The sequence below is a fragment of the Microtus ochrogaster genome, chromosome 2 (genome assembly GCF_000317375.1).
Source record: "Microtus ochrogaster isolate Prairie Vole_2 chromosome 2, MicOch1.0, whole genome shotgun sequence".
NCBI lineage: Eukaryota > Metazoa > Chordata > Mammalia > Rodentia > Cricetidae > Microtus > Microtus ochrogaster.
The window spans coordinates 44,978,312-44,990,489 of record NC_022010.1 but is presented as its reverse complement, the minus strand read 5'-3'; the positions used below and the strand labels follow the sequence as shown (position 1 = coordinate 44,990,489).

The window sequence follows — 12,178 nt, the reverse complement described above, 5'->3', positions numbered from 1 at the left end:
GTGTGAGATAGAGACAGACAGACAGACAGACAGACAGAAAGACAGACAGACACAGAGATTTTTGTAGCAGGCTTTTTCTTTCTGCCTCCAGCTCACAAAAAAAAAATGACACAGAGACTTACTATTAACTATGAAAGCTCGGCCTATAGCTTAGGCTTGTTTCTAACTAGCTCTTATAACTTAAATTAACCCATTCCTATTCATCTACACACTGACATATAGCTCGTGACTTTTACCACTCCTCCTGCATATCTTGCTCCCTTTGTGTCCGGCTGGTGACTCCCGTTTTCTTCCCAGAGCTCTCTCTGGCCAGAAGTCCTGGCTATATCCCCCACCTAGACACTGACACTTTTTATTAAACCAATAACAGTGATATATCTTTAGACAGTGCAATCAAATATCTCGCAACAGATTTTGAGGCTGGGAAGATGGATCAGCAGTAAAGAGCACTTGTTCCTCTTGCAGAAGACCAAGTTTCTGTTCTCTGCATCCAAATGGTGGCTCAGAACCATATGTAACCCTGTTCCAATGGATCTGATGTCCTCCTATGAGCTCTACAGACACCAGGCACATATGTGGTATACAGATATATATATACAATCCAAACACCATACACATAAAATAAATATTTTTTAAAGGAGACGACAACATTTTCCCAGGTTCCAGTGCGAGGACAATGGACCCAATGTGCTTGATTGTCCTGGTTGATAGCCTTGAGCAACACAGCTACTTCTGTGACCAACATCTTCTTCAAGGGCTGACCACCAGTTACACCCTGACCAGCACTGTCTCCCCCTTGACCATGACTAAAGCAGAAAGCCACTTGACAAGCTCATTCCCTACCTGCCTCCACTTCTGGGAATGTATGCTAGGGGCATGTAGGAAAAATGCGCAAGGAGACCTAGAAGAGCAATCTTTGCCAAAGGAAAATGTGAAACAAAGAAGAGTGGCTAATGCGAAGTATGATAAATTTATATGGTAAATGATAAATTTATATAGTGGGGAGAGCAAATTTAGGTAATGAAAATGAAATTCATGTGATAGAATGTTTCAGATTTTTCAACTGTTCTGCAAACACTTGAAAGTATACTGTGGTATAATGAAATGTGTAAAAAAATGGATTTTCCTCTAATTGAAGTGGTAGAATGGGGGAACTTAACACTCGTGGGACTCTGCAAGCAAAGCCCTCTCTCCTCTCCCTACTCACTGCCAGGACAGGGGCTGCAAGGAACCCTGAGGCTTGCAGAAGAATTTCTAACAATATAAGAAAATTATGACATAATGTTATGTGTTAAAAATCAGAATAAAACTCACACACTTAGTATATCTAAAATGCCACCAAACACACATAGAACCACAGAGAAACATGTAGAAAATACATATTAAGATATTGATTATTGCCTCTGTAGGATATTGGTATTTTATTAATTTTTTTGTATTCCAAAATTACTTTTCTTTTTTGAGACAGAGTCCCTTTTATCTCAGGCTGGCTTCAAATTCACTATATCATCAGAATTCTTCTGTTTCCATCTTTCAGAGGAGTTACAGGCGTGTGCTACCAGGCCCAGTTTATTCTGTGTTGGTTTTGAGCCCAGGTCTCTGTGCATGCTTGGCAAGCATTCTGCCAACCGAGCAGCACCCACAGTCCCAGTGGATTACTGTTTATTTCTGGGGAGTCAAACCCAGGGCCTCACGGATACAAGGCATGCACTCTATCAGCCGAGCTACATCCCATCCCCTCCTCAAATTACCTTCCTTCCTTTTAACTTCGAAACAAAGGCTCACGATCTTGGAAGTACAAGGTTCAAACAGCACAGCACAGAGCAAAGGCCCATCTTAAATGCAATACGCTGTGGCTAGAAGCAGGTGGGTATTTCTGATCTCAAATTTTCTTTAAGGAACACACACCACAGTAATGGTGGGAAAAATAAAAGAGGTTTTCATGTCTTTCTCTTCTAACGGTCATCCCTATGTTCAGTTAGCATCAGGAGCTCAGGGACTTGTCCCTTTGATACTGCCTCTCCTACGACCAAAACATTGTAATAGGGAAAAAAATTGCAGTAGCTACATGACAAAGGCATACGTGAGCCCACATGGTGTCTCCGTGGCCACCATTACGGGGGGAGGCTCTGGTCCAGCCGCACGGTGGGCAGCAGTTGCGTTTCTTTACCTGTGCTTTTACCTTTTTCCTGGGGCTGATAACTATCTCATTTGTGAGGCAGGAGGATGAAAGAAAAGGGGTCCTGAGACAGTTGCCATCAGTTTGCTTCTTGATCTGAGTCCTTGTTGTACATATCTTGCCCCATTACTAAGCTATACTATTGCTTTGCCTCGCTTTTCTGTACCTGCCTTTTATTTTTTTAAAAAAGTTTTTAACCATGCAACATAAATAAAAACCTGAGGATCTAGCTGACGTTTGCACGTTGATTTGATTCATAGCACCCCCTCTTTGTAGTTTCTTTCTCACCTTCCCCCCATTTCTGATCCTTTTCCGAAATCTTTTGGATGTCAAGCCCATCCCGTTCTCACTTCCCCTGCTTTCTGTCGCTGTAGACAGACAGGACCCCCTCTATAGCTTCCCTATCCACACAGCATAGCCATTAGCCAAGCACAGGTGAAAGACGTTTGGGGAAAAAGATCACATCCGAAATGCACTCCTCACCCAAACTTTTCTTCTCATCATTATTCCCTCAGCAATATGGAACAGTGATTCATAATGCAGTCACATCGCGTCAGGTATCAGAAATAATCCAGAGAAGGTTCAGGAGGGTGTGCCCCGCCTACACGCAAATGTCATTCCATTTTGCATGAGGGACCGTGAGCATCCGCAGGTTTGGGCATCCACAGGGAACAGTGCCTTGGAACCAGTGCCCCAAGAATACAGAAGGAAGACTGTATTATGAGTTGGGATTAGAACAACATCCTAGTTTTATTGAAAATGGTGCCAGGGCTTCTGTTTTTTATTCCCTTTGCTTTGGGGGCTGATTCTGAGCGAGAGGAAAAACTGTATTCACATAACATTAAAATGTTTAGATCCCTGTCTTGGTTTTTAGTATAATCATTGCAAAAAAAAATTTTTTTTTGTTTCACATAGCCTCTAAATTTCCTGCAATGAATATGTCTGGCTTTAAGAAAGTGGGCTTACACACAGAGCGAAACATAAAAGGGCCGCCCAAGAAGGCCGGAAGCACCTACTCCTGCCTCGTCCTCACTCTCACTGAGCCAGCTGGGTGGAGAAAGCCCACTTTCCTTTAATACTCCAGCCTCCTGACACCTGCCAGAGAACACCTCCTCATCAGGGCACATGAAAGGGTGACTTTTAGGGCCCTTAGCTCCGAGCTGGGGGTATTCGCTAAACAGCATTTGCTAAGCATGCCAGCTCCTCTGCATGTATGCAGCGTGATGCCTTCCGTGCATCCTGAGATTAGCCTCCAAATGCATGCTCTAATAAGAGAATCCAGGTGTGTGTGCTGCAGTACCCGAGGGTGTACCTTCCCAGGGACATCATTCCAATCAACAGAGGCGCACTTTATCTGGCAGGTCTCCTTGACCACTGCCCATAGAGCTGTCCCTCACTTGGTCACAGGTGAGTGACACTGGTGTGGCAGACACACTGGCCCTGGAACACTTTTCGATTTTCATTAATTAGCACTACCAGGTTCAAGGCAATTGAAACTCCAGGATCTAAATGCCCCACAGGCCTCCAAGGCTCGAAGCTCAGGGCCTGACAAGAACCAGACAGGGATACAAAAGCCATAATACTCTAATTTCCCTTGGCCCAGGAACATTGCCATTTGAGCTGTCTCGTGTGACCACCAGAGTCTCAGGAAGGCTCCACCTCTCCTTTCCTCCAGACACATTCAAGCTTCAGGTATTTCTTCCTTTGTTCCCCAAGACCCTCCACCCCTCTACCACAGAGCGTCCAGGCTTCCTAGCCTATCTACCTTCCATTTTCCTGAGAACCTTATGAGAATGGATCTATGCAATTAAGTTAGGAGATTGTTCTCTAAATTTAACGTGTCCATCAATCGCATCCACAATGGGCACATTGATTTGGTGGCTGAAGCTCTGAGGTGATTTTTATTTAATCCAACACAAACCCCATTGGGCTTCCCACCTCCCAGGCATCATTTCTCAATTTGGTTTTGTTAAACTCTGCTTCGAATGTAACTCATGAATCATCCTCACCATTGACCTCCTGCTGGATTTCCCATCCCCAGGAAGGAGCTGCTCAGGGCAGGCCCACACTGCTCAGCGCTGTTGCCTTGCCGAACCTAGTGACCTCACTGGTGAACTCTGTTCACACCCCGCTTCTTTTCTGAAAGAAGAGTATGTGTGTGCACAGAACCCCCCCCACACACACACACACAGAAAGATGGCCTCTATTAAAGTCAAACTCCACTCCAGTCGTTTCCTCCATCTTCAGACACCATCTGTTACCTCGAGCATTCCCTTGATGGACGACATCGTGCCAAGAAGGCCCACACACATATGCACAAAGACAGCTCCGTTTGGAGACTGGATATCATCTTTAATTAATAATGCCACAGCTTAACATCCTTTTTGTTGCTGTAGCAGATGGTGTGTGTGTGTGTGCATGTGTGTGTGTATTCCTGAATACATGAGGGGCCAGCAGAGACTCCCAAGCAGTTCTCAGCCAACATCTCTTGAGCAGCAACAGTCTCCATAGGCATGAAGGCCAGACTCTGCCTCCTCTGGTCTTGGGTCTTCCTTCCTTCTGGGCCACCTTGTGTGCATCCTGAAGGCAAGACGAAGGCCCGTACCAAGTCACATTAAAGGGTCTCTCAGCACAGTCCAGCCTCCAGTCTCAGTCCTCACTGCCCCTAACCAGAGGGATGCCCCTGGTCAAGATACAGACTGACAGAGGTGGTCAACCCAGGCCAGCACTGATCCCCTGTGACACTTAAAAGCAGCATCAGAGTGGTCCAGTCCTGGCCGGCATCTGAAGCTGCTGGGACAGCTGATGAATTCCTTTCACTGACAAGTTGACTGCAGCTCAGGCATTCTGGAGGGTCTTTCAAAAGGGGAGGACTTGGCAATGGCCATTGGAAGTCATTTCCAACCCAAACCTAGGAGCCAACTCTCTGCCATCTCTACTCTCCAATTTCCTCACATGCCCAGGAGGTTCACAGGTCAGACATGGCAGGGAAAAGTGATGCTGGGTCACAGGAGACGATGACACCTGGGCCAAACTGGATCCGCAGCCACGTGCTGGTCTGAGGCCAGCCCTCTCTCCCATGGTTAATGACAGACAGAGCTTTCTGAAGCCGGATGGGACCCCCACAGGCCAGGCAAGCAAGTTCTCAGCCCAGGGCAGAGGAAAAACAAAATGGCTCTACTGTCCCATTCCACTGTTCTGTGCCCTGGGAAGGCAAGGAGCCCGAAGTCCAGGAGGGTGGGATCAGCTGTTGGGGAAACAGCGCTGTCCAGGTGATGCCTCAGGCCGAAAGCTGTGCTTGTTCAGTGGGCTGGGGTAGTAGGTAGTCGTATACACATTGGTCTGCTGCAGAGGGTAGAAACTGGCTCTGTCGTCGGGGATCAAGTTATTCTTGTTCAGTGTCTGCAGGGAGGAGAATGAACCAGAGAGAAGAGATAAGGAAGGGGCCAGGCCGGGGCAAGGAGTCCTGGAAGCCAGCCATTATGGAAATTTGATACAGGGCTCCTCCACAGGACCACTGTTCCCCCATCCGCTGATGCCCAGCATAGAGCCAGGACCTGAGTCCTGTTCACCCTGCTCATTGTTCCACATACAGGTTCTCACCTTGAATTCCATGGGGGTGTATTTCTCATTCTTGGGGGTGCCCCCACCCTTGTAGTGCAAGTGGTTAGGAGTGGCAGGATGGACAAGCGTGGACTCCTGAGATTGGCGCTGGCAGTGCTGGCAAGACAGGTACACCGCCAAGGTCAAGAGCCCAGAGCCCAGGAAGCAGGATACAGCAGTGGCTACCAGGTGGATGAGACTGAACCCTGGAGGGAGGAGAGATGGGGGGTAAGGAAAGGGCTGCTGTGGAGGAGGAGGCCTTCTGATTGCCGTCCTGGGAACAGACGGGGCATCAAGAGGTTCCAGGGTGTGGAGAAGGAAAAGGGCTTTGGGGCCAGAACCAAAGACAGAGGTTAGGGAGGCTGTCACCAGGGCCATCACTCCCACGAGAGCCTGCAGGTGGAGTCAGAAGTGTCAGCAGAAGGATTTGAACGCAGGCTCATGATGGCCTCCTAGATGGGAGGCCCTGGAGCGGACCCTGTACATAACCTTGAAGCCAGGTGGGGACCGCCCCCTTCCCCACACCCGGATGTGGCGGTCTGCAGTAAAACTGGGAAGAACACAGACTTGGTGGATGAGGGGCTGTGACATGAGTAACATAGTAACAAGGATGAAGGGCAACGACTTCACGAGTGGCTTTTTTACCTCCACAGCCGGTGGTCTCCTCCACACTGGAAGCAGGCAGGATGGCTGCAGGGGACAAATGGAGAAGGTTGGAAGAGAGTGAAGAGGGAGGAGTCCCTCTTGGGCTGGCTGTCACCTAAGAGAACCTGTGGGTTAATGGCTTTAGGACCTTCACTCTCTCTGGTTTCTCTGTAGACCCTCTCCATCCCCCGAAGGGTAGACCATTTAATAGGTGTGTAGTAGGACAGCCCCAAGCATGAGACAAGTGTATCATTCCTGATGCTTCATCCTGTACTCCAATCCAGGGTTGACGTTTAGAAGGGGAAGGACATGGGGGAATGGGAGTATGTGCAATGTGGACCAAGGGAAAGATGGTGACAAAATAGTAACAAAAGGACCTACCAGGAATCTCACTGTAGGGACAGGGCCGGCTCTGGCTGCTGTTGCCATCACAGGCACCTGGCCCTGGGACAAGCTCCTCACAGCTCCGGCTCCTGCTCTGGGCCCCATCCTCAGTACAGACACCCCACTCTGACCACAGTGACCAGCCTTCTGTGGGTTGTGGGTTAGGATGAGGTTGAAAGTGTCAAGATCTACCTGTTGAGGCTTAACGTCTCCCAAACACAGCCCAACCCCAGTCAGATGCACCCAGTACCTGGGCAGGCCTGCGTAGCACATAGTGCCTCCTCCGTGTGCAGCCCGAGGCAGATGTCCTCACCTGGGGACGGTGCAGGGCTGGTGCAGGAACGGGTGCGTTGATAGTGGCCACCACCGCAGGATGCTGAGCACTGGGACCATGCGGTCCAACAGGACCAGGCACCCCTCACTGTAAGTGTGAGTTGGGTGTGTGTGTGAGCGAGAAAGAGGGTACCTTAAGCCTCATTTTCTCAAAGTCCATCCTACCTCAAATCAACAGATCAATGTATTAAAGGATGCCCCACCTCCAACTCCATATCAGTTTCATCTCAAACAAGTTCCCTGTTTGGCTAGCTCGGTAGAGGAAAGAAAAAGCGAGGCAGTGCTGGAGAAAGACCTCGTTTCTCTTCCACCCCAGTAGCCACTGAGTGAGTACATGCAGAGGGCAGAACTCAGATCCCAGTGAGTCAAAGCTGTTCTAGAAAGCCAGTTCCAGGCTACCCAGGCCTACTGAGTGGTGGGGCGGGGAGAGAGAGAGACAGAGAGACTATGAACCCCCTTGCAGAACTGGCACAGAGAGATCACCTGCCCAGACTTCAGAATTCCTGGGGAGACGAGGTTGCCTGAGGTTAAAGTTTGCTTCCGCAACCTTACCTGGGCAAGCCTGCGGGTTGCAGTCTTGGTACTCCGCAGCGTCTCCCACGCAGGGCAGGCCCCCGTTGCGGGGTTCCGGGTTGGTGCAGGTTCTCTTGCGAACGCGGAAACCCAGCTCGCAGTCCCGGGAGCAGGATGACCACGGGCCCCAGGCGGCCCAGCCGCCACTCAGAGAGTGCGGGGACGTGCTCCCGCTGCGCAAGAGATCCTCCACCAGGGCTGCAGAGGGCCGGTGGGCTCAGCGACCAAAGGGCTGGGGGGCCCCTGCTCCTTCCCCAGACCTCCCCGGCTCCCGCGCTCCTGGTCGCCCCACCGCTCCAGGCCATACCGTCGGTGTCGCAGGCTCCGGTGCCGTCGGCGGGGCAGGTCCTGGTCTCCGTCCTCCTCTTGCCGAACTGCAGGCCGTGCGGGTCCGGCAGCGGCGCGCGACACGTGAAGCGGAAGCGCTGCTCCTGGCGTGCGCCGCCCTGGGTCACGTTCACTGGCAACCAGGGCGTCCAGGGTGTGTTACGCCGCACTTCGGGGCAGGCCTCCGGGTTGCACGTCTTGAACTCCTGCAGGGTGGGGTGGTTTCAGAGCCCCGCGGCCTGCAAACTTCCCTGCACCTGGCTACCAGGCCCAGCTCCCCAGGCGCTCACCAAGCCGCAGCCGGGGCAGGAGTTGCCATTCTCGCAGGTCCGACGGCGCGACTGCACGCCACCTCCACAGTTGTTGCTGCACTTGCTCCAGGAGCCCCAGGAAGCCCAGAAGATGGGCACCGGGCAAGGTGTGTTTTCATTACAGAACCTGGGGAGGTAGGAGGCGTGTCATCCTAGGGAGAGGTACTGCCATCCCCAGGTTGTCATCCCCAGGCTGGAGGATGCCCTATCCCCGCCTCGCTGCAGCCACAGCTAGCTCACCGCTCCTCCCGGCTCTTGCCCACGCAGATGCGACCCCCGTGGCGGGGCGCTGGGTTACTGCAACTTCGCTGACGGACCTGGAAGCCGATCCCACAGGACGTGCTGCACTGTGCCCACGATGACCATGTGGTCCACGCCCCATTCCTGGTGGAGTGGGAGGGGACAGAGACACATGCCCCTCTGAGCCCTAGCTTCATAGATCTGGGCTGCATCTGGGGCAGATGGATTTTGTATTGTTGTCAGGACTGGCGAGACAGTGACAGAAAATATCAGCTCCTAACCAGGCTGGCTCAGGCAGATTCGTGCATTCATCCGTTTGCTCATTCATGCCTCAAATATGTATTGAGAGCCTTCTTCCATATATCAGGCTGTGCTCAGGGCCAAGGACACAGTGATAGGGCCGGGCCCCTACACAGACAGGCAAAAGGACACACTCTTTAGAGGTCTCAGTTTCCATGGCATCCTGAAACCTTCCTCTCCCCCTTCTCAGATACCCAAGCCTCCTCTTAGACCTCACTCTCCCCGCTTCCCCCTTGCATTAGCTTTCTCCAGCTTCAGACATCCATGCCCAAGTTGACCTCAGTGATCAAAACTGGACTCTCCTGCCAACTGGGTACCCTTATCCTTAAAATAAGACTAATGGGTGGATTCTGACCTCCTTTAGGTTGCTGTGAGGGTTAAATTAATGAATACAGATAAAATAGTTATTTTAAGAGTCTTTAAAATTATGGCTCAGGTGTGATAATAACCATTTTATGCAGTTCCCAAGTAGTAGGCAGTATGGTTCCTAACATATATTATCTCTCTTAACCTTCTCAGCAACCCTTAGGTAGGCATCCGCTGTTTTCAAGAGTGGCCAGAGGTCTGTCCAAGGTCCAGCCAGGGAGCATCACCATCTCCTGCCGTCCCTCTAGCAAAGCTAGTTCTGGCAGCGACTCTCATGTCTGTCCAGTCTTTCTTTCTGCATTTCCTGCCACAAGCTAGAGATTCTTCTTCTGTTGATGTGAAAACTCCTAGTGCTTATAATTCCTGCCTCAGACAATAGCATCTTGCCCAGCACTGCACTGAAGTGTAAACCCCTGGGTGAGGTGCCCCATTCCCCAGTTCTCTCCATATGAGTCCTAAGCAAACACTATACAAACCCCGTCCTCACCTACCTGGAGCAATTGGCAACATGAATGGCTGGCCCCAGGCATTCCAGGCCCCCACAGCGGGGCCTTGGGGAGTCACAGGATCTGGCCCGGCACAGGCAAGAACCCGAGTTGTCTCCATCTAAGTGCTCACACGATTTCCACGGTGACCATGGGCCAAAGCCCCCATCCCGTGTCACATTCCGCACCTGCAGACTCATATAAGGGGCAAGACTCCTGTCACACAACGCTAAGGCAGGGGAGGGATAAAATCCCAGGGCACATGGGGTATATACCAATGGGGAGTCATAGCTGGCATCGAGGGGAAGGGCTAGGGGAGGGCACACAAGGGTTCTCACAGGACAGTCTGTGATGTTCTGGATCCAGAGGCTCATGTTGGAACTGTCCTCAAGTGTGCTGCAGTGTTGCCGCTTCCCGTCCCAGCCGCAGTATGGGTCCCGTGCTCCCAGGCATGCCCTGCCAGATGGAAGTCCTGAGACTCAAGCTCCCTGGCTTCCAGGTCTCAGCTTTGTCTCTACACAACACCTGGCAACCCCAGCCTGGGCACCTCTTTCTTTATTGAATTTCCTCTATGAAAAAAGATTAAAGTTCAAAGTTGGGGATTCAGCTCAGCGGCGGAGTCAACCCCAGCACCAGAAAGTTGAGAGAGAAAACATGAAGTTCACTGTGCCCTCGTTGTGTGATTGACATCGTTTAAAGCCCTTTCGGAAGCATGAATGAGTTTAGTGTACATAACCCAGTGAAGTCAGCCTCTAACTGTTCCATCCAGTGGGAGGAAAGACAGAGAGCTCAGCAAGGACTCAGACTCATCAAGGAGACTGGATTGTTTTTCCCAAGCTGAAGGTCCCCATTGTGCCTCACCTGGGACCACTGGAGGAGATTTGGTTCGCAGAAATGCAAAGAGAAAGTCCTTTCCTGTCAGACCCTCAGAGCATACATTCTTAAGCCTGGCTCATATGAAAATTCCTGAGGAGCTAGGAGAGACACTGGTACCCAAGTCTTCCCAAACACAAGTCTCTGAGGCCAGGTGGTTTTTAAAAGTCCAGGGCAACGCTAAAGGAAGTCCTGTTGTGAATCACCAGGATAGCTAGCCATCTCTGCATGGAGCAAAGAAGAGGGCAGAGGTTTCCCAGGGATCACACAAATTGTATCTTGGGGAACTGGACCAAGGCTTCCCGACCATCATCCCCCTTACTTTCATCCTCCATCCAGCCAGAAGTCCCATTACCCATCACACCCTGACTGGTGTGTGGACCCATTTCTCAAAACACAGGATACCTGGTGTAGTCTAGGGTTATGTGTGTTTCCCCATGCTTGAGCTGTTTGGGGGCAGAGAGCAGCGGTTAACACTTTAGCATTGGGAGAACAAGCTGAGCAGCTAGGACTGGACGTTACCCCACCCTTTCCTGGCTACAGGGCTGGCCCCTCTGCAATTTCCCAGGAAAGAGAGTGGTTCACACCCCAGTGCATGCCCCAGGTGCCTCCACTCATACTCCAGAAGTTCATTCTTTCTTTTCCTCTGATTCATTCTGGCAACATGGCCCTTTCCTTTTTTTAAATAAGAAAGTTAACTATCTGCTAGGAGGACTTCAAGGAGGAAGAAAAGAGTCTGTGGGGATTACCGAGTCAAGATGGGCCATTCACTGCTAACTGAAGAGTACCAGATCCTGGAGGCAGAGGAAAGGGGCCTTTCAGCCCCACAGTGAACTCACTGCCACCCCAGGGAACATTTGATCCCTTTTGCTTGTTTCTCAGGGCTTCACCCTGCTTTGATGAGATCTGCTGGGGAAAATTGAGGGAGCACAAAGGCAGGGGCTCCCAAAATGGAGGTGAGGAAATAGGAGAGGCCTTGAGAAGGAACAAAGGCAATAAGAAGATGGACGGATGAGTTCACAGCATCACACAAGCTTACAAAAGAATTTTCCCCAGAGATCAAAGGAGCCAAGGATGCTGAAAGCCAACAGGATACACACAAGAGGCAAGAGCTTGCAGCTTTTGCTGTCCCAAGAATGGAATTCTTCCTTCCTCTTGAAGTTTCAGGGACAGTCATTTGTCAGCCATGGCTTAATTGATTGACTAATAAATTAGTTAATTAATAGATAAGGTTTCACTTTATTGTCGAGGCTGCCCTGGATCTTACTATGTAGCCCAGGCTGGCTTCAAACTCACAGTGATCCTTTCTCATCCTCTCAAGTGTTCAGGTTAGAATCATAAGCCACCATGCTAGGCTCCTGTAAGTTCTTTACATTTAGTGAATTCAATAGATCATGTCATGCACTAGGGAGAAAAAGTGGCCTTGCAGAGAGAGGGAGAGTGAGAGGGAAGAGAGCGAGAAGGAGGGAGGGAGGGAGACAGAAGAAGAAGAAGAAGAAGAAGAAGAAGAAGAAGAAGAAGAAGAAGAAGAAGAAGAAGAAGAAGAAGAAGAAGAAGAA

The 12,178-nt window shown here is 50.5% G+C and overlaps 1 protein-coding gene across 1 annotated transcript in view; it reads right to left on the bottom strand.

Annotated features, from left to right (window-relative positions):
• Window positions 1-4,497: 4,497 nt before the first annotated feature.
• Sema5b (semaphorin 5B) overlaps window positions 4,498-12,178 on the bottom strand; it is a 120,447-nt gene continuing 112,766 nt past the window's right edge. The window contains exons 12-22 of the mRNA XM_005344892.3: window positions 10,085-10,202; window positions 9,753-9,934; window positions 8,596-8,739; window positions 8,335-8,482; window positions 8,025-8,250; window positions 7,697-7,915; window positions 7,062-7,232; window positions 6,809-6,958; window positions 6,428-6,472; window positions 5,783-5,988; window positions 4,498-5,581 (exon numbers count right to left, since the gene is read on the bottom strand). Coding sequence (XP_005344949.1) covers window positions 5,423-5,581; window positions 5,783-5,988; window positions 6,428-6,472; window positions 6,809-6,958; window positions 7,062-7,232; window positions 7,697-7,915; window positions 8,025-8,250; window positions 8,335-8,482; window positions 8,596-8,739; window positions 9,753-9,934; window positions 10,085-10,202 — 1,768 coding nt within the window. The 3' untranslated portion in view covers window positions 4,498-5,422. The remainder of the gene's footprint in view (window positions 5,582-5,782; window positions 5,989-6,427; window positions 6,473-6,808; window positions 6,959-7,061; window positions 7,233-7,696; window positions 7,916-8,024; window positions 8,251-8,334; window positions 8,483-8,595; window positions 8,740-9,752; window positions 9,935-10,084; window positions 10,203-12,178) is intronic.